The following is a 21,781-nucleotide window of genomic DNA, read 5'->3' on the forward strand; positions in this document are numbered from 1 at the left end:
ATAAATATATATGGCTTATTTGAATATGAAAAACACGTAAAAATGTGCGAAAAATTTATCATATATATATATATATATATATATATATATATATATATATATATCTATATCTATATATATATATATATATATATATATATATATATGTATATATACATATATATATATATATATATATATATATATATATATATATATATATATATATATATATATATATGTATGTATATATATATATATATGTATGTATATATATGTATGTATATATATGTATGTATATATATGTATATGTATATATATATATATATATATATATATATATATATATATATATATATATATATATATAAAATAGTCTGTGTTATTTTTTGTCTGGTTTAGTGTTAAGTCTGATTAATGATGTGTGATTTTTTTTAGTTGCGTTTAATATAGTTTTAAGGTTATGTTTTGTTTTATTGTTCCCTTCGTGCAATAGTCCAGTTGATGTAAAAGTAAGGGGAAAGTTTGTGTTGTGGGATAATTTGTCTGTCAGAGTGATCAAGGGTGTGGGGTTTTGTTTTTGTTTACATCCCGCAACAGTGATCCCCACAACTGTAGGACCTTCTGGGCCACCTGTGGGTGTAGAGACCACTCCGACCTCACTACTTGCCCTGCTCTGCAGAGGCCGTCGGCTAAGATATTTCTCTTCCCTGGAATGAACCTGGCTGTGAGAGATGTGATGCCCTCTCGGCCCATTCCAGGACTCGAGCCGTGAGATCGCACAGCTCCCTTGATCTCAATCCTCCTTGCTTCTTTACGTGAGCCACCACGGTGGCGTTGTCGCACATAAGGGCTATTGCGTTTCCCCGCAGCCAATGGGCAAATATTGTGAGGGGCTTTTGAACCGCCAGCAGCTTGAGCAGGTTTATGTGGCGAAGCTTCTCCTCTGGGGACCACTTTCTCTCTGCTGTCTCTTCGAGCAGATGGGCTCCCCACCCCTCTTTTGACACGTCCGTGAAGAGCAACATCTCCGGAGGAGTGGAAGCGAACGGCACACACCGTAGGGTGTTTGCCCTGTCAGATCACCAGAGGAGCATGTTTCTGATGGCTGGGGTCATCATGACTAAGGACTGAGGCGGGGTCTCCCGGTGGCCAGAGGTCCTTCAGATTCCACTAGCTCGGCCTCAGCTTCAGCCTCCACTGAGCAACTAGCTTCTCCGAGACCAGGTGGCCCACGAGTCGCTGCCAATCCTAGGCCCTCACTAGCGCATTTGCTAGGAATGGTCGAACTATGTGGTCTAGATTGTCCAGTCTCTCTTGAGAGGGGAATGCCCTTGCTACCTGGGAGTCCAGTACCATCCTCTGGTACGTCATCCTGGTGGTGGGGATCAACTGGGACTTCTGCAGATTGATGGTAAACCCCAGTTCCCTACAGAACTGTAACAGCTTTGCCCCCTGTTCCTTTAAGGCTGCCTCTACGGCTGAAAGAAGCAACCAGTCGTCGAGGTACCTGATCAGCCTGATGCCCTGCTTCTGTGCCCAGGCTGATACTATGGTGAATACCCTCATGAAAACCTGAGGTGCCGTCGACAGGCCGAAGCAGAGGGTCCTGAACTGCAGAGACTGGGCTCCCCACTTCACCCTGAGGAAGTTCCTGCTGGAGGGGTGTACGGGGATCTGAAAGTAGGCGTCCTTGAGGTCCAGGGACATCATGAAGTCCCTTTCCCTCCAGGCTGCCAGTACCGACTCCGGCGTGTCCATCTTGAAGGAGGTCTTTCTGATGAACTTGTTCAGGGCCGAGAGGTCGATGACTGGTCTCCAACCCCCCGTAGCTTTCTCCACCAGGAAGAGCCTGCTGTAAAACCCAGGGGACGATTCCTGGATGGGGTGCAGAGCTCCTTTGTTCAACATGGCCGACACCTCCTCCTGCAAGGCTGCTCTATTCATGTGATCCTTGGGGGCCAGCCACTCCGCCCGATGCTCGTGAATCAGAGGAAGAGGTTCCGTCAGGAAGGGAATCCTGTATCCCTCCTTAAGGACTGACACGGACCATGGGTCCGCACCATTGTCCCGCCATGCTTGCCAATGGTATTTGAGGCATCCGCCCACCTGTGGCGTGGGAAGGTGTAGGGGGCCTCGCTTCCTATCTCCTTCTGGGGAGATGGCTTGAGCGGCCTCGTCTCGAGCCCAAGTACTTTTGCCTAAAGGAGGCCTGGGTTGGGGCACCACCTCTGTGGGAGGGCTGCGAGAACTGATGCCAAGAAGGGGAGGAGGCTTCCTGTCTAGCTGGTGGCGTAGACGGGTAGGCCCCGTCCACAGACGGTCTCCTATGTGGAGGGCGTCTTGTTGCTGGCTGCTTAGGCTCAGCCGAGTCCTTCAGTTTCCCCACTCTCTCCATGGTCTCTGCTACCGTCTGTAGGGGGAACAGGGTCTCACCCCACACCGGAGCATTCCGAAGGAACTTGGCCTCTTGTTCGGGGAATCTACGAGGGTTGAATTGAATTGAATATAGGATTTAGGCATTAAGCCAAGCACTGGGGCATCGAGTCTACGAGGGAGCCTGTTTAGAACTCTCTCTCTCCTTCTCAAGATCCAGTTTGCTGTTTGCGTCAAGGACTCGAATGTCAAGAATTTCATCGTCTTGCCCCCAGAGCGTATGAGCTCATGCATTAGGGCTTGATTCTCAGGCACCGAGAGATCGTGGGAGAGGAGGTGAAAGCCTGCTAAAGTGCATGCCCACAGGTCCAACCAGGAGGCCACATTGATGATGTCCTGAGACGTGTCTTCCATCAAAGTGGCCACCGCCTGTGAGAAGACCACGGGGGCAGTAAGGATCCTGTCATCCATGCTGCCCTGGCTCAGAGCCGCAATGGCTTCTTCCATTGCTCGAGGCCCTGCAGGCAGCCCGTCCGGCACATAAAATTTCTTCTGGGTCCTAAGCCTGGGCAGGAGCTTGAAGGACCCTTGGGCCCTGAGGGAGTTCTTGTGTCTCAAGACAAAACAGTTGATGTGGTCCATGCCCAGGGACACGTCTGGAGCCACTGGTAGGGTCAAGGATGGCTTCGGCTGTATAGGGTTGTCCACCATCCTACCCAAACCCGAAAGCCTGGCCTGCTCCGAGAATGGTTTGGGCTCATCCAGTCTGTGGTGATGCCGTATAAGGGCTAAAACTTTTCTGTATGAGGATGCTTCATCAGGTGAACAATCTCCAGCATCCACTAAGCCTACTACCACTTGATCCGCCGTGCCGGCTGATTCTTCGATCACGGATGGATCAGTGGGGTGGTCGTATCCCTGGCATCCGGCCGACTCAACGGAGCGGCTATCTCCATCACGGATGGAGCTCTCGAGGAGGAGGTAGCCGTCATGGGTCTACCCCCTCCCAGAGGAATCCGTGGCGAGTGACTGCCATGCTGTGCTAGCGGCTGCATCCGATGCATGGATGGAGCCGGTGATATATATTATATATATATCCACTAAGCCCACTACCACTTGATCCGCCGTGTCGGCTGATTCTTCAATCATGGATGGATCCGTGGGGGCGGTCGTATCCCTGGTATCCGGCCGACTCGACGGAGCGGCTATCTCCATCACGGATGGAGCTCTCGAGGAGGAGGTAGCCGTCATGGGTCTACCCCCTCCCGGAGGAATCCGTGGCGAGTGACTGCCATGCTGTGCCAGCGGCTGCATCCGATGCATGGATGGAGCCGGTGAGACGTTGGGCAAGGGAACAATGCTGCTGGGCTGAGCCAGCGGCTGCCTCCGCTGAACGGATGGAGCCGGTGACTTGCCGGGCAAGGGCAAAGAAAAGCAAGTGTGTGCCAACGGCTGCATCAGAAGCGTGGACGGAGCCGAAGAGACACTGGGCAAAGGCACGTTAACGGCTCCAGCAGCCGCCAAGGCAGGCACTGGAACAGCAAGAGCCATGTTCGACCCACAAGGGGGAAAAACTAACTTACCTAATTTTGCCCTCTTCTTTTTGGAACTCATCTTCTTCTTGCTCTTTTTCTTAGCAACTTTGGCCTTCTTCCTAGACGGGCCTGAGTTCGCGCTCGACTTCTTTCTCTTCGATTTCTTATTCTTTTTCTTCATCTCCTGGTCGCTGGAGTCTTCCGACGACGAAGAGCTGGAGGACGAGGTAACGTCCGAGGAAGACGAAGAAGAAGAGGAGCTATCCGAGGACCCTGAATCCTCTGCCACCAACATGGGGGCTTGCAATTGTGCTACCGGGGTGACGGGTTGCATAACATCAGGAGGTAGCAAAACAGAAGGACCCGGAGCCGTGAGCAGTGACCCACGTGAGGTAAACCAGCCAGAAAACTCCTCGTCTTGCCGCATGGGTGACCTGAAGGGCGTCCTTGGCGCCGTCCACACAATGGAATATGGATCAGAAGAGCACGTGGCTCGTCTTTTCCTGTCCTGGTCGCCCGCTGAAGTCGCTGCACCTGAAAAACAGTGCCAAGGTGGTGGTGAAGGAGCTGGTGTCCCTGAGCTCCCCCACACCGGATCCTCACTCGAGACGGGTCCTGCGGGCACCAGAACCTCGTCTACCAAAAGCACTCCCGGAACAATAGCAGACTCCTCACTTGTCTACGTGGGCACAATGCATTTGGATTTATCAATATCAGACTCATGGGGAAGAGCAATGGGCTGTTTCCCTGCAACGGACTTACCTCGTCCCCTACTCTGGGTAGGGGAAGGGGAAGGGGAACCGCTCTCAGAAGGAGCTGAAGGAGTCGTTACCGGAGAACAGGAAAGCACCAAGGGAACACGTGGTGGGTCGGACACAATGTGAGAGAGAGCGGCGAGATGTGATCTACGCCGCGACCAGATGCTTACTGACGACAACGACCCAGTAGTGCACCCACGCGCTGACCCCGGGTCGCCTCAGGGCACGTATCCCTCCGTCACGGAGGAACACGACAAGGGAAAACGGAGATAGGGGGACTGCGCAAAATTCTTGGTCGGATAGGAAGGAGATCCCAGATACTCCTAAGAAAGTAGTTCGAGGTAAGTACTACATGTTGGAACAATCATCTGATAACCGATGACACATCATCACTGAGAACCTACTATATAGGAGCTTTGTTTGTGTCCAGCAACAATCTTTCATATTCTTGTATATAAAAACCCCTTTCCTCACGAGTCTTGGGAGGTGAGAGGGTATTGGAAACCACACAGCACTACCCCAAACATAAATTTCTCCTTTGTCAAAACCTGCTTTTTTGAGGTTAATATGGTGTTTGGTCCCCAAGGTCTAATATCAGAGCAAAGACAGAGTTAACTCGTGTACAATAAAAGTAACTTCATCTACAACCAAGCAAATATACAATTCATATATAAATGGGTTATTATTCATTAAAATGAGGAGCTTTACTAGCCCAATTAGTTAAATTTGACTCCTACAGAGCTGGCCCGAATAAATTTAGCAGATGAAATATATATTTAAAATCTAACAAATAAAAAAATAAGCTAGATTAAAACCTATAATAAATAGATACTTAAATTTTATCTATTAAACCTGTTTTTTTAAAAACAGAACAATACTCAGAATCAGATAAAATTTCAAATAACATTTACTGACCAAAATATAATGCTGTTGTAAAAACAGTACAGAATATATATGTTGGATGGTTAAAACAGTGTCACACTCACTGAACTTGGGGACTGTTTCGTGTGGTGTGCACATGAAAATTCTATGGGTCAATCTTGTATAATCAATTTGCAATCTTGTTAAAATTACTTCAGAAAGACTTTATGATTCCCATGGTGAGACAATTTGTCTTATTTGTTTTAATTTATTTTCTGGTTCATTCCAAATATTTTGTCATTTTGATGCTGCCTTCCAGTAATGTAGTTCTTAACGGGGACTTTAATGCCGACTTGTAAATTTGTGGCTAATTTAGCAGCAACATCAGTTTTTGCATTACCAAATACTCCAACATAGGCTGGAATCCAACATATTTCAATAATTACCCATATAGAATAGAATTTTTTAAGGACCTCTTCCATTTGTAATACTAGTTGGTTTCTGCGTATAACCTGTTAGGGATTCTATAGCACCTCAAGAATCTGAATAAATAACAAGCATGCTATTTTCCCTATCTCCAATATTTTTAACAATGTCTATTGCTAGTAAAGTTGCATATAGTTCTGATATAATTACGGATGCTTTACTTGATAATGAGAACTGACATGTTTGTCTAAGGATACTGAAGTACAGTCAACAAGCATTGAAGATTTAGAGCTGTAGGTATACAGTATATAGTATTGTATAGTGAACTCCTTTCCTTTGAGTATGTTCTAATACATTATATGTTGTTTATGGTGACTTGGAGTATAGTTATACTTCTTTCATGAATTAAAAAGATGAAAGCATATTCTTGTTTTATTTATGATCCAAGGAGGAGGAATAAGAGTTGTTTGTAGATTGTAGTAGCCTTTTTTCTCCTATGAGGAATGTTGGTTCATGATTGTTTATAAATACATCACTTTGATTGAAGAGCTTTGTTGGAGAATTAGAGGATAGGATCTTTAATGCACTTTGCATTGTTACAAAATCTTGGTATAAGGATAATGGTGGCTTCCCACTTTCACATAAAACTGACATATTCGGGGAAGATCTAAAGGCTCCACTATAAGGTCTCTGATGTCGAATGTGTATTGGATCTATAGACTTCAAAGCAGCTTCAGATCATGATCTATTGGGCTACCATAATCTATTCTCGATAACACCATTGCTTTATGGATCACAGAGACAACTTCATCAGTAGGTTGAGAGCTGCTGCCTCCATGTTCATGGCCTACTAGGCTGAGAAAACTGACATTTGTTTTTGCTGACATCCCCGGGAAGAGGCGGAAGGCTAGGCTCCCTCTGTCATATACTGTACAATTTCTCATTTCGAAAAAAACAGGAGGAATCAACTTAAAGAGGTGAGACCTGCTTGCAGTTTCTGAATAATCTTTTCCATCTAACTTGACCACGGCAGCTCAAGGTGTTGCTTTAGGATGTGTGCCTTCCTGAATAAGGAATCAATGGAGGTCCACCTTCCAGAGAGGGGGCACTTTTGGAGCATCACCTAAGTTGTTCAGTTTCCAGATAAGTGCTAAGACCCTCAGGAAAAAAAGGCTCCTCCTAAGGTCTGGGAGATGTGGACTCCAAGGGTCTCCCCTTGGCTAAACCCGGTGAGTTGGTGACATGGGAAGTCTCGATGAACTTGGGAGAGACTCCACAGTCTGTTACAAATGACGCCTGTTTATTCTTTTTGGGACATCTGCCTGACTTTCTTCTAGAAAAGGGAGAGAGGTAAGGGGATGATGTTCAGAGAGAGGGGGTGCCATCTCATCTAGGGACCTGGGTTCAGACATGATTGTGATATTAATTGTCTAGATTTCGATCCTCTCCGCTATACAATCTTGATAGGAGAGAGCCTATATTCATCCTTAAACTTCAGGAGCCCCAACATAGGGTCTGCAGGCCGTGAAACTCCTTTCTTGGCATTCAGAGGAACGACAAGCAACTCATCGCGCTTGAGGGTGTGAAACTCCTTTCTTTGCATTCAGAGGATCTTTGAGAGGCATATCCTACAGATGCCTTCTCTTCTTAGTTCGTACTATCCCTTGAAGTGGTGTCTGCTCTTGTGGGGGGGGGAAAGACGTTCATAAATGAACGGTGCAGTCGCACACACAAGGTTGGCATGCCCCTTGGCCACAGACTGCTTGGGGGCACGCTACTGTAAGCTTCTCACTGACAAGTAGGCCCTTGCGTGCCTGAAGTTCGAGCTCTCTGGTGGCAAACTGCTACAAGCTGAGGACTTGTTAATGGATGACACATTTGGTGATGGCGGTCTTTAACCTCGCACGCTCGTTATTAAATCTCTTGGAACAGAAGCCTGAAGAGATGAAGGGGCACACTTAGCTGGTTTGGAAACCATTTCAGTATGCTCAACTGGGCTATAGCCCAAAACATTGCTTACAGCACTCCCAGAGCAGTAGGCAGAGAACTCGGAGATAAAGTCTCTCTCACAGAAGTCAATGCTTATGGGCACCAATGAGAGCAATAGCACACCAGGGTGCATCTCATTCAAAACATGAAAAATTCGTAGATAATTTGTATTTTTCCTAACTATACAAACCTTAGCTATTTAATAGAGGTATTACTTTCGGCGTAGCTGAAATGACGAGCCATTAATTTTTAACGTAGGTTAACTACCCACACCGCTAGTTAGCAGGGGGTAGGGAGGGTAGCTTGCTACCGATCCCCCTCACACACCTGTGATCGAGCTAACTTTGCTTGAAGGTAGAACTTCAAGGGGGACAGGGCTGGAGGGCAAGTTTGGTTAAATAGCTAAGGTTTGTATAGTTAGGAAAAATACAAATTATCTACGAATCTGTCGTTTGTTCTGTAACTGGAATACAAACCACGCTATTTTATAGAAGTGACTCACCCATTACGAAGGGTTGACGTCCCAGCCAATCTGGCTTTTTGGCTTTACCCGAGGGCTCCTTATCTGAGTGTGTTGGCTACTCAAAGAATAAGGAATCCCTGCGCCTCGCTAAAACCTTGCTACGCAAGGTCCGCGGCCTACGCAAGCTGTGTGTGAAGGTATGTAGAAGTGTGACTCTCCTGGTAAAGTTATTCCGGGTTCTGTAGAAGTGTGACTGTCCTGGTAAAGTTATTCCGAGTTCTGTAGATGGAAAAACTGTGCACTAGGACTTTCCCAATACCACCTCGTCAGGGTATGGCGACGCAACAGTATTAATCTTAATACTAGGTACACAAGGGAGCATGGTTTACCTGCAGTGGTTTGAGGTCAGTTATGCAGAGAACCCAGGATGCTGCTTTCCCCAAGAGAGGGGAGAATGAAGAAAAGAATAAGAGCCAGTCAAACTTTTTCATTCATGCAGACTAAAACTGGGTAACAATGCCCTGAACCTTCTGATACTTATCCAATAATGAGCTTGAGGTTTTAAACCAGCTGTTGTGCAGCCACCACAGGACCAATAGAAAACGTATCGAGTCTCCTGTGGGTCACGTCTCGCAGGTAGTGGGATGTGAACGTGTTCTGACGCTTCCACACCCCAGCTTGAAGAACCTGCATCACTGAGTAGTTTCTTTTGAAGGCCAGGGACGTAGCTATTCCCCTGACATCATGAGCTCTGGGGCAACGTGACGGAGGAGGGTCTGGATTCAGTGCATGGTCAATGACCCTGCGAATCCACGCTGAGATGGTGTTCTTGATGACCCTCCTCTTGGTCCTTCCTGTGCTGACGAATAGTGCAGGCACACGAGGACGGGTTGCGGCTGTTCTCTTAAGGTACAGCCTCAAACTCCTTACTGGGCATAGCAAGAGATGGTCTGGGTCATGTGTTACAGTGCGGAGACTAGAAATCCGGACGGAGTCGAGGATCCGCTACACCCGGGTTCTGAGGGACGAAGCTGAACGTTACCTCTACCCATCCCCTTGAATGGGCGATGTCGTATGAGAGACCATGAAGTTCACCGACTCGTTTGGTCGAAGCCAAAGCTAGCAGGAACACCGTCTTCCAAGTCAGGTGGGGATCTGTTGCCTGGCGTAATGGTTTATAAGAGACCTGAGAACTCGAACCATGTTCCATGGGGGAGGTCTCACTTCTGACTGGGGGCAGGTAAGTTCATAACTCCGTATGAGTAAAGAAAATTCTAACGAAGAAGAAATGTCCATTCCTTTCAGTTTGAAGTCGAGGCTTAAAGCTGAGCGATAGCCTTTCACTGCCGAGACTGATACGCGCATTTCTTTACGCAAATACACGAGGAACTCCGCTATTGCTGGAATAGTGGCATCGAGTGGAGAGAGACCCGTTGCACAACACCAACCACAGAAGACTTTCCACTTTGCCTGGTAGACTGCTGCTGATGATTTTCGCAGGTGTCCAGACATCCTGATCGCAACTTGTTGCGAAAATTCCTTAGAGAGATCTGGATAGTCTCCAGGTGTGAAGTCATAGCGAAGCTACGGCTTTGTGGAAGATGTTGGCATGTGGTTGTTTGAGTAGATTGTGTCGTGGAGGGAGTTTTTGGAGGCTCCATTACGAGTTGCAGAAGGTCCGGAAACCATTCTGCGTAATGCCATAGCGGAGCTATGAGGGCCATTGAAAGATGACCGATGTTCTGGTCGTGTTGAGTACCCTCCTCATCAGACAGAACGGGGGAAAGGCGTAGACGTCGATGTTGTCCCACCCTTGTTGGAAAGCATCTTGCCAGAGAGCCTTGGGGTCTGGGACTGGGGAACAATACAGCAGGAGCCTGAACTTCAGGGCCATTGCGAAGAAATCCACAGTTAGAGAACCACACAAAGTCAGGACTTTGTTGGATACTAGATGATCCAAAGACCACTCGGTACTCACTATCTGAGATGCTCTGCTCAGGTTGTCGGTAAGCACATTCCTTTTGCCCAGAATGAAGCATGCCGATAGTGGTATTGGGTGGATTTTGGCCCATCTCAGTACCTCTACTCCTAGATGGGATAGTTGCTGCGAAAAATTACCTCCTTGCTTGTTGATATACAGTAGGCCACTACTGTGGTGTTGTCGCTCATCACCACCACTGAGTGGCTTGCCAAGAACTGTTGGAACTGTTGAAGGACCAGAAAGATGACCTTCATCTCTAGGAGATTTATGTGGAGGTACAGTGAACCCTCGTTTATCGCGGTAGATAGGTTCCAGACGCGGCCGCGATAGGTGAAAATCCGCGAAGTAGTGACACCATATTTACCTATTTATTCAACATGTATATTCAGACTTTTAAAACCTATCCTTGTACGTAGTACTGTTAACAAACTACCCTTTAATGTACAGAACACTTAATGCATGTACTACAGTACCCTAAACTAAAACAGGCACAAATATTAAAGGCAATTTTATATCATGCGTTTCCTAAACACGCTAAAAAGCACGTTAAAAAATGGCAACCAATGTTTTGTTTACATTTATCTCTGATCATAATGAAGAAACAAACTGGAGGTAGAGCTTTGCTTATTACCCAGACATATTTCCCATACTATTCCCTTAGAACTACATCACATCTTCCTACTTTAGATATATATATATATATATATATATATATATATATATATATATATATATATATATATATATATATATGTATATATATATATATATATATATATATATATATATATATATATATATGTGTGTGTGTGTATATAAATATATAAATATATATATATATATATATATATATATATATATATATATATATATATATATATATATATATATATATATATATATATATATATACATACCTACATATATACATACATACATATATACATACATACATATATACATAAATACATGCATACACATATATATATATATGTTACAGTATATATATGGGTTATGGAAAAAATCCGCGAAGTGGTGAATCCGCGATGGTCGAACCGCGAAGTAGCGAGGGTTCACTGTACTTTTCTGACTCTGACCAGAGGCCTGAGGTCGTGTGGTGCAGCACGTGGGCCCCCCGCACTTTTTTTGAAGCGTCTGAGAACAGCATCAAATCGGGGGGGAGGACGAGAAGGTCCACTCCCTTTCGTAGATACTTGTCTGTCACCCACCACTGAAGGTCTGTCAGTTCCGCAGGTCCCATGGGGATCTGGATATCCGGGGACCCGTGGGCTTGATTCCACCGGGACTTGAGGAGCCACTGGAGGGATCTCATCCTGAGGCAACCATTGGGAACTAGACGGGCCAGCGATGAAAGGTGACCGAGGAGTCGTAACCACGATTTGGCTGGAAGTTCTTCTCGTCTGAAAAAAGGTCTTGCGATTTTTCTCAGCCTTATTATCCTGTCGTCTGATGGGAAGGCTTTGTGGAGATTGGTGTCTAAAATCATGCCTAAGTAAACCAGGGAAACAGAGAGGACTTCTCAAGATATACCATGATCCCCATATCCTGGCAAAGTCTCAGAAGTTTGTCTCCATGTTGAAGAAGGGTTGACACTGAGTCTGCTAGGATTAGCCAGTCGTCCAGATAACGGAGGAGACGGATGCCGATCCTGTGTGCCCACGAAGATATTAGGGTGAACACTCTGGTGAAAACCTGTGGTGCTGTGGAGAGACCGAAACACAGCACCTTGAACTGGTACTCCTTGTTGTCTAGGCTGAATCTTAAGTACTTCCTTGAAGACGGATGGACTAGGATCTGGAAGTACGCGTCCTTCAGATCCAGTGTACACATGAAGTCTTGCGGTCTTACTGCTAGTCTGACCGTGTCTGCAGTCTCCATGCTGAACGGAGTTTATTTGACAAACTTGTTCAGAGCTGAGAGGTCGATGACTGGTCTCCAGCCTCCAGACACCTTCTTTACAAGAAATAGTCGACTGAAGAAGCCTGGGGATCCGTCGAGGACCTCTTGGAGAGCGCCCTTCTTCAACAGGGTCTGGACTTCTGCCCGAAGGGCTTGCCCCCTTCCCGATCCCATGGCAAGCGAGTTCAATGACACTGAATTCCTGGTCAGGGGAGGTAGAGATGTTATGAACGGGATGCGATATCCTAGACTGATCACAGAGATTGTCCAGGAATGGGCCTTGAGTTGCTTACACCTGTCTGCGCAACTTTGTAGGCATCCCCTCACTGGCGGGGGGACTGCCTATCCTAGTGCTTGCGGCCTCGACTGCTCCCTCTATGATTTTTCCCTTCCTTGGATCCCCTGGAGGACTTTTTGCCTTTCCTGTCTTTGACAAGAAAATGCTTAGACACCATTGTCTTCGCTGCTGTCTTTGTCGTCGTTGTGGTCTTGGTTGGACGGGACTGCTGTGGTGCTGGAGGTTTATAGGGCTTAGATGTTAAAGCCCTATGGAGGAGGGAGTCTTGATGAGACTTCCTCCACCTCACAGCAGCAAGTTCCACATCTTTTAGGCTCGAACAGATGGGACCCCTCTAGGGGGGAATGTCTGAGCTTATTTATCTCGACGCTAAGGACCTTCTGGTGGAACCTCTCAGACACTGCATCCCAACATTTCAGGATGGTGTTTGCCCACAAGATTGAGACTTGGTGGCCAAGAAACTCGATCGTGCGAGTGCGTGAGAGTAGGAAGGTTTCCATAGATTTCCTGGTAAGTTCCTTAGAAAAATCCTCGGATCGTATTAGGATACCTAAGGTCCCTAACCAGATATCCAGCCACGAAGTAGCTTGCATAGCATACTTTGTGACCTTTTCCTGATTAAGGATCTAGGTTGCCGAGAATGAGACCTGCCGGTTGGAGAGTCTCTCGAAACAGATTCCCCTGGTTAGCTCTTCCAGAGAGTGGTGAAGAGGAAGAACTGAACTGGATTCCTCCAGGATCTCGAAGTACCTACTCTGCTGTATACGAGGAGGTGGGAGGAGCTTGTTCATGTTACCGGCACGGTTGGAGGAGGCAAAATCAGAGAGCTGTTGGGAGATCTTGTCCCTGGTACTCTTCACCCCTTGGGACTAGGGCAGGGCTGCACTGGTCTTTGAGGGTTTCTGAGTACCAAAGACGCGGTCTAGGACCTTGTCTTTGCCCTCTTGAGGGGGTCTCTCTGGGTTGGAAAACCCATTGAGAACCCTCATTAGAGTCAGAACCTGCCAGAATGCATGTTCTGACTCTTGCTGGTCTCCTCCTGCTGTAAGACTTGCAGCGAAGTCTCCTTCTAACCCCGAAGGCTCTTCTTGGGTTGAGTCACGGACATTCCCTGAGTGACTGGCTGACTCCATTCTAGCCCTAGTGGACGACTTCGGCATAGTTTTGAAGTTTTTGGATTCCTTCCGGGGAAGGAGGTAAGACTCCAACATCGATGACCTGTGTGGCATGTCCCTTCTGATCTCAGATAGCGGGGAACTCTCGGTGCGAAGAGAGATTTCCTCCATTGGTGCGATGGGAGAGGATCTCTCCTCGCGAGGTTCCCTAGGTGACGGGAGATCTTCATACGACAGGGATGGAGAGTCTCTCTGAGAAAGAGGAGGAACTTGCCTCGATGGTCTGCATGGAGTCAGTTTCGCCCTCGGGGAAGTGAACACGTCAGAAACTCCTCTTTTCCTCTTCAAAGGGGTAGAGGAAGCCATGGTTCCGTGCCTTAGGTCTAGAGCTATAGGTCGCTCTGATGAGCGATCAGACAGGACTGGCTTGAAAGCCTGTGTTACGGCCCTGACTAGGGCACTGAACCAGGGATGCTGGCTGACAGATGCTCTGTCAGACAGATCCCTGAAGGGAAAGGGACCGAAGGTTCACTACGAGGAGTTACTGTAATAGGTGGGTCCGCCTTAGAAGAAAGTTTAGGGATACTGAACCCCTCTGCATGACAGTGTTTCCCTTCTCCCACAGTGCATGTTAGTATGAGCTTGAGCTTGCGGGGAGGGGAATGAGGCAATGGTGACCTTGCCGGATGACGCATCTGTTGGTGCACGCGGGAGAATAGTGGCGCTCGAGTGAGGGAGAATATTGGCGCGCGGGAGAATGCTGGTGAGCGCGCGTGGGCACGCGGGAGAGTGTTGGCGCACGTCCGTAGGAGAGAGTTGGCGGACACGCACATCCCTGTGTGTGCGCGCGGGAGATAGTTGGCGCGCAAGCAAGCACAAAAATTCAGACGAGCGCTGGCGCGCTGGTAAAAGTTGGCGCGTAGGTGAGGGCGGCAACGTGGTTGTCGTCTCACCTACAGACTTGTGCGCTGGAGAAAGATGGCGCGCAGATATTTGGCGCGCAGGCTGGAGCGCAGGTGATGAAGAGCGCACATGTTGGCACGCATGTAAACACTGGCGCGCGGGAAGGCGCTGGCGCGTGGGAGAGTATTTGCGCGCAGGTGAGCGCTGACGCACAGGTGAGCACTGGCGCGCAGGAGAATGCTGGCGCGTGGGCGAGCATTGGTGTGCAGGTAGGTGCTGGCGCGTAGGAGATCGTAGGAGCGTGGTGCGCAGGAGAGCGCTAGCGCGTAGATCGTGGCCACGCAGGAGAGTGAATGTGCGCTGTGGTGTGCTGGCGCGTGGGCAACCCTGGGGGTGTGCACGCAAGGTGCGCAGGTGATTGGGGGCACGTGGCGCGCATGAGCGCTGACGTGTAGGTGATTGTTGGCGCCCAAGCACGTGAGGCTGCTGCTGTCTGTGAGGGCGAGCAGGATTAGTGGCGGGCCGAAGCACTGTAGAATGACGAGCTGTTGGTGAGCGCAGAAGGTCTGGGCACGTTGGCGCGTGGTGCACAGGCCGAGAGTGATGGCGTGCAGTTGCGCACTTCGTTGGAGCTACAGTCACAAGACTGGTTGCAGGTGCAGTGATGGATGAATGAAGGTCTGTCGGAGGCTCCTCTGCGGGGGACTCTAGTGATGACGTTGAACCAAAGAGGCGCCTCTTTACCGCAGGTGAAGGGAGACCTCTAAAGCGAAGAGGAATGCGAGCCTTCCGACGGATGCGCCCTCTAGGGGCCGTTGGATCAGCAAGCTGACCTTCAGCAGTCCTCCGAAGAGGAGTCTCTATAAGTGAACTCCCTCGAGGGCGAGAAACCCTTACAGGAGAGACCGACGTTAAACTTAGTTTCCCCCTCAGAGGATGGTCAGGAACGGGGAAAACTAAGTCGCCAGCTACAGCTGTAGAGGTTGGAGTGGCAGAGGAGATGGGTGATGCCGCATGAGACACCTCTGACACAACAACGCCGACAAGAGTCAGGGGATCTACCTCTGACGGCAACGAAGATTGCTTAACAGAAGCACCCATGCGGATGAACTGCAGCAGGGCCTCCTTGGAGGGCGAACCCGTGAGCCCGAAAGAGGACCATATCTGAAAAAGGAAAGTTAGAGACAAGGCCTCACCCGGGGGGAGAGGTGGGGCTGCTTTACTAGGGGAAGCAACCTCCTCTCTCGAGACCCAGGGTTGGTCGGAAATAAATACTCGACGGTCTCTCGTAAGAGACCGACCAAGTATGAGCTTCGGAGGAGGGTTGGGCGATGGAAGAAGAGGCCTTGGGTTTTCCTCCCTTCAAAGCAGCCTTTGAAGGAGAAATATCCCGTTTGGACTTCTTCTTCCGCCGTCACGCAAACCTCTCCCACTGGGAGGAAGACCACTCCCTGCACTCACTACAATTATTAATACTATTACACCGTTGACCTCTGCAGGAAGGACAAAGGGCATGAGGATCAGTCTCGACCGCTGACATATATATTCCACAAGGGCGGCCGGAGAGTCCAGGGCAGGTGCGCATGGTCGCAGAAGTCAACTTCACACACACACTCTAAGAGAAAAAGAAAAAACAAAATGGCGTTAATGGCTGCCAAAGGTCGGCAAGGATGAAGAGCGGCAACGACCGTTCACCATCCGAGCCGAAAGCAAAGTGAGCTCAATCGCAGGTGTGTGAGGGGGAGCAGTAGCAAGCTACCCTCCCTACCCCCCTAATTAGCGGTGTGGGTAGTTAACAATCGTTAAAAATTAATGGCTCGTCATTTCAGCTACGCCGAAAGTAATACCCCTGTTAAATAGCGTGGTTTGTATTCCAGTTACGGAACAAAGAAAATTTCAGCTGTAGCAAGCTCAATAGCAGGGTTTTCAAAAACTTTAGACTGGGGTTCCTTTACAAGGGGAGTTATCCATTCAACTAGGGGAAGCAGGGAGCTTCCCCAGCAATCATAAAGTTGTTGGTCTTCTTCGGTTTGCCCTCCATAGAATTTAACAAAAAAGGGCCAGAGTGACAAGATTTGGAAGGCAGGATCTCGCCGACTTTCCCGACCTTAAGGACGAACCAGAAGGAGAACAATCACACTTAGACCTCTTTTCCTTCCCACTCCAAAAGCTCACCCAGTGGGAGGACAACTACTCCCTGTACACATCACAAGGGGAGTCCGAAGTGCAACCTCGCCCTCTATACGTCGGACTCAATCTTACTATCCCCCATGCGCGGGAGATAGTTGGCGCGCAGGCAAGCGCAAAAATTTAGACAAGCGCTGGCGCACTGGTAAAAGTTGGCGCGTAGATGATGGCGGCAACGTGGTTGTCGTCTCACCTAAAGACTTGTGCGCTGGAGAAAGATGGCGCGCAGATATTTGGCGTGCAGGGGAGCGCAGGTGATGAAGAGCGCACATGTTGGCACGCATGTGAACACTGGCACGCAGGAGGGCGCTGGCGCGTGGGCGAGTATTTGCGCGCAGGTGAGCGCTGGCACGCAGGAGAATGCTGGCGCGTGGGCGAGCATTGGCGTGCAGGTAGGTGCTGGCGCGTGGGCGAGCATTGGCGTGCAGGTAGGTGCTGGCGCGTGGGCAAGCATTGGCGTGCAGGTAGGTGCTGGCGCGTGGGCGAGCATTGGCGTGCAGGTAGGTGCTGGCGCGTAGGAGATCGTAGGCACGCAGGAGAGCGCAAGTGCGCTATGGTGTGCTGGCGCGTGGGCGACCCTGGGGGTGTGCACGCAAGGTGCGCAGGTGATTGGAGGCACGTGGAGCGCATGAGAGCGCTGACGTGTAGGTGATCGTAGACGCGAAAGCGCGTGTTGGCGCGCAAGCACGTGAGGCTGCTGCCGTCTGTGAGGGCAAGCAGGATTAGGGGCGGGCCGAAACGCTGTAGAATGACGAGCTGTTGGTGAGCGCAGAAGGTCTGGGCACGTTGGCGCGTGGTGCGCAGGCCGAGAGTGATGGCGCGCAGTTGCGCACTTCGGTGGAGCTACAGTCACAAGACTGGTTGCAGGTGCAGTGATGGATGAATGAAGGTCTGACGGAGGCTCCTCTGCGGGGGACTCCAGTGATGACGTTGAACCAAAGAGGCGCCTCTTCACCACAGGTGAAGGGAGACCTCTAAGGCGAAGAGGAAGGCGAGCCTTCCGACGGATGCGCCCTCTGGGGGCCGTTGGATCAGCAAGCTGACCTTCAGCAGTCCTCCAAAGAGGAGTCTCTATAAGTGAACTCCCTCGAGGGCGAGAAACACTTACAGGAGAGACCGACGTTGAACTTAGTTTCCCCCTCAGAGGATGGTCAGGAACGGGGAAAACTAAGTCGGCAGCTACAGCTGTAGAGGTTGGAGTGGCAGAGGAGATAGGTGATGCCGCATGAGACACCTCTGATACAACAACACCGACAAGAGTCAGGGGATCTACCTCTGACGGCAACGAAGATTGCTTAACAGAAGCACCCATGCGGATGAACTGCAGCAGGGCCTCCTTGGAGGGCGAACCCGTGAGCCAGAAAGAGGACCATATCTGAAAAAGGGAAGTTAGAGACAAGGCCTCACCCGGTGGGAGAGGTGGGGCTGCTTTGCTAGGGGAAGCAACCTCATCTCTCGAGACCCAGGGTTGGTCGGAAATAACTTGGTCTACGCTACTACTCGACGGTCTCTCGTAAGAGACCGACCAAGTATGAGCTTCGGAGGAGGGTTGGGCGACGGAAGAAGAGGCCTTGGGTTTTCCTCCCTTTAAAGCAGCCTTTGAAGGAGAAATATCCCGTTTGGACTTCTTCCGCCGTCACGCAAACCTCTCCCACTGGGAGGAAGACCACTCCCTGCACTCACTACAATTATTAATACTATTACACAATTGACCTCTGCAGGAAGGACAAAGGGCGTGAGGATCAGTCTCGACCACCGACATATATGTTCCACAAGGGCGGCCGGAGAGTCCAGGGCAGGTGCACATGGTCGCAGAAGTCAACTTCACACACACACTCTAAGAGAAAAAACAAAATGGCGTTAATGGCTGCCAAAAGTCGGCGAGAATGAAGAGCGGCAATGACCGTTCACCATTCGAGCCGAAAGCAAAGTGAGCTCAAGCACAGGTGTGTGAGGGGGAACGGTAGCAAGCTACCCTCCCTACCCCCTAATTAGCGGTGTGAGTAGTTAACAATCGTTAAAAATTAATGGCTCGTCATTTCAGCTACGCCGAAAGTAATACCCCTATTAAATAGTGTGGTTTGTATTCCAGTTACGGAACAAAGAAAATTTCAGCTGTAGCAAGCTAAATGGCAGGGTTTTCAAAAACTTTAGACTGGGGTTCCCTTACAAGGGGAGGTATCCATTTATCTAGGGGAAGCAGGGAGCTTCCCCAGCAATCATAAGGTTGTTGATCTTCTTCGGTTTGCCCTCCGTAGAATTAAACGAAAATAGGCCAGAGTAACAAGTTTTGGAAGGCAGGATCTCGCCGACTTTCCCGACCTCAAGGACGAACCAGAAGGAGAACAATCACACTTAGACCTCTTTTCCTTCCCACTCCAAAACCTCACCCAGTGGAAAGACAACTACTCCCTGTACACATCACAAGGGGAGTCCGAAGTGCAACCTCGCCCTCTATACGTCGGACTTAACCTTACTCAAAGTTCTAACTACCACGTACATATTCCAGCACTGCTGTTATCTCTCCTGTGTAAAGGACGAAGGTTTATATTTGTACCGGAACAATTAGATTACATTGGATTACTCAATTTTTCATCAAACGACTAATTATCCTACCTTCACCAGACCCCTCACTCCCACCATTGTCCTCTTCAAGTGATTTTGAGTTTGTGATAGTTCTGCAAATAAAAAGAAATTAAACTTTGATAATAAGATATATTACTCTTCTGTATTTCAATAATTACCTCCTAGTTACTATGCTAACATTATCAAAGCTACTGCTACCCATGCACTAATCAAAATAAGAAAAAAGATCTCTCATTTCCCTTTATGCTCTCTCCTTCTTGATGGCTAACTGTTCCATTATGCTATCTATCAGTTGAAATGTTAACACCTGGTGGTGTGGGTATGCCTGAATCTTCAAAAACTTATACATACATACATCATACATATACCAAGGCACTTCCCCCAATTTTGGGGGGGTAGCCGACATCAAACAAATGAACAAAAAAAGGGACCTCTCTTCTCTACGTTCCTCCCAGCCAGACAAGGGACTCAACCGAGTTTGGCTGGTACTGCTAGGGTGCCACAGCCCACCCTCCCCCATTATCCACCACAGATGAAGCTTCATAACGCTGAATCCCCTACTGCTGCTAATTCCGCGGTCATCTAAGGCATCGGAGGAAGCAGCACGGCCTACCGGAACTGCGTCACAATCGCTCGCCATTCATTCCTATTTCTAGCACGCTCTCTTGCCTCTCTCACATCTATCCTCCTATCACCCAGAGCTTTCTTCACTCCATCCATCCGCCCAAACCTTGGCCTTCCTCTTGTACTTCTCCTATCGACTCTTGCATTCATCACCTTCTTTAGCAGACAGCCATTTTCCATTCTCTCAACATGGCCAAACCACCTCAACACATTCATATCCATTCTAGCTGCTAACTCATTTCTTACACCCGTTCTCACTCTCACCACTTCGTTTCTAACCCTATCTACTCGAGATACACCAGCCATACTCCTTAGACACTTCATCTCAAACACATTCAATTTCTGTCTCTCCGTCACTTTCATTCCCCACATCTCAGATCCATACATCACAGTTGGTACAATCACTTTCTCATATAGAGCTCTCTTTACATTCATGCCCAACCCTCTATTTTTTACTACTCCCTTAACTGCCCCCAATACTTTGCAACCTTCATTCACTCTCTGACGTACATCTGCTTCCACTCTACCATTTTCTGCAACAACAGACCCCAAGTACTTGAACTGATCCACCTCCTCAAGTAACTCTCCATTCAACATGATATTCAACCTTGCACCGCCTTCCCTTCTCGTTCATCTCATAACCTTAATCTTACCCACATTAACTCTCAACTTCCTTCTCTCACACACCCTTCCAAATTCTGTCACTAATCGGCCAAGCTTCTCTTCCGCGTCTGTAACCAGTACAGTATCATCCGCAAACAACAACTGATTTACCTCCCATTCATGGTCATTCTCGTCTACCAGTTTCAATACTCGTCCAAGTACTCGAGCATTCACCTCTCTCACCACTCCATCAACATACAAGTTAAACAACCACGGCGACATCACACATCCCTGTCTCAGCCCCACTCTCACCGGAAACCAATCGCTCACTTCATATCCTATTCTAATACATGCTTTACTACCTTTTTAGAAACTTTTCACTGCTTGCAAAAACCTTCCACAACTCCATATAACCCCATCACATTCCACATTGCTTCCCTATCAACTCTATCATATGCTTTCTCCAGATCCATAAACGCAACATTCACCTCCTTACCTTTTGCTGAATATTTCTCGCATATCTGCGTAACTAAAAATCTGATTCATACAACCTCTACCTCTTCTAAAACCACCCTGTACTTCTAAGATTGTATTCTCTGTTTTATCCTTAATCCTATTAATCAGTACTCTACCATACACTTTTCCATCTACATTCAACAAACTAAGACCCCTTGAATTACAACACTCATGCACATCTCCCTTACACTTATATAGTGGTACAATATGTACATGCACAAACCCAATCTAATGGTACCATTGACAGTACAAAATCACAAATTTTAAGTAATTTGTATTTTTTCTCATAGTACTTACCTCGAACTACTTTCTTAGGAGTATCTGGGATGTCTTCCCTAACCGACCAAGAATTTTGCGCAGTTCCCCCTATCTCCGTTTTCCCTTGTCGGGTCCCTCCGTGGCGGATAGATACGTGCCCTGAGGCGACCCGGGGTCAGCGCGCGAGAGTGCGCTACTAAGTCTGTGTCACCAGTAAGCATATGTTTAAGTACTACTTCGAACTCCTGTAAGGCACTCGGGGCAGGATGGGTGGGCAATAACCCGAAAGTAGTTCGAGGTAAGTACTGTTAGGAAAAATACAAATTACTTAAAATTTGTGATTTATTCTAACACGGAGTACTTACCTCGAACTACTTTCTTAGGAGACTTACACTTTAGGAGG

At 48.3% G+C, this 21,781-nt stretch overlaps 1 protein-coding gene across 1 annotated transcript in view; it reads right to left on the reverse strand.

The window, feature by feature from the left end:
* The window catches only part of LOC137650975 (centrosomal protein 43-like), a 119,658-nt gene that overhangs the window by 39,511 nt on the left and 58,366 nt on the right, over window positions 1–21,781 (reverse strand). Inside the window, exon 6 of the mRNA XM_068384115.1 lies at window positions 19,408–19,469. Within this exon, the coding sequence (XP_068240216.1) occupies window positions 19,408–19,469 (62 nt within the window). The remainder of the gene's footprint in view (window positions 1–19,407; window positions 19,470–21,781) is intronic.

The sequence above is a fragment of the Palaemon carinicauda genome, chromosome 1, assembly GCF_036898095.1.
Source record: "Palaemon carinicauda isolate YSFRI2023 chromosome 1, ASM3689809v2, whole genome shotgun sequence".
Lineage (NCBI taxonomy): Eukaryota > Metazoa > Arthropoda > Malacostraca > Decapoda > Palaemonidae > Palaemon > Palaemon carinicauda.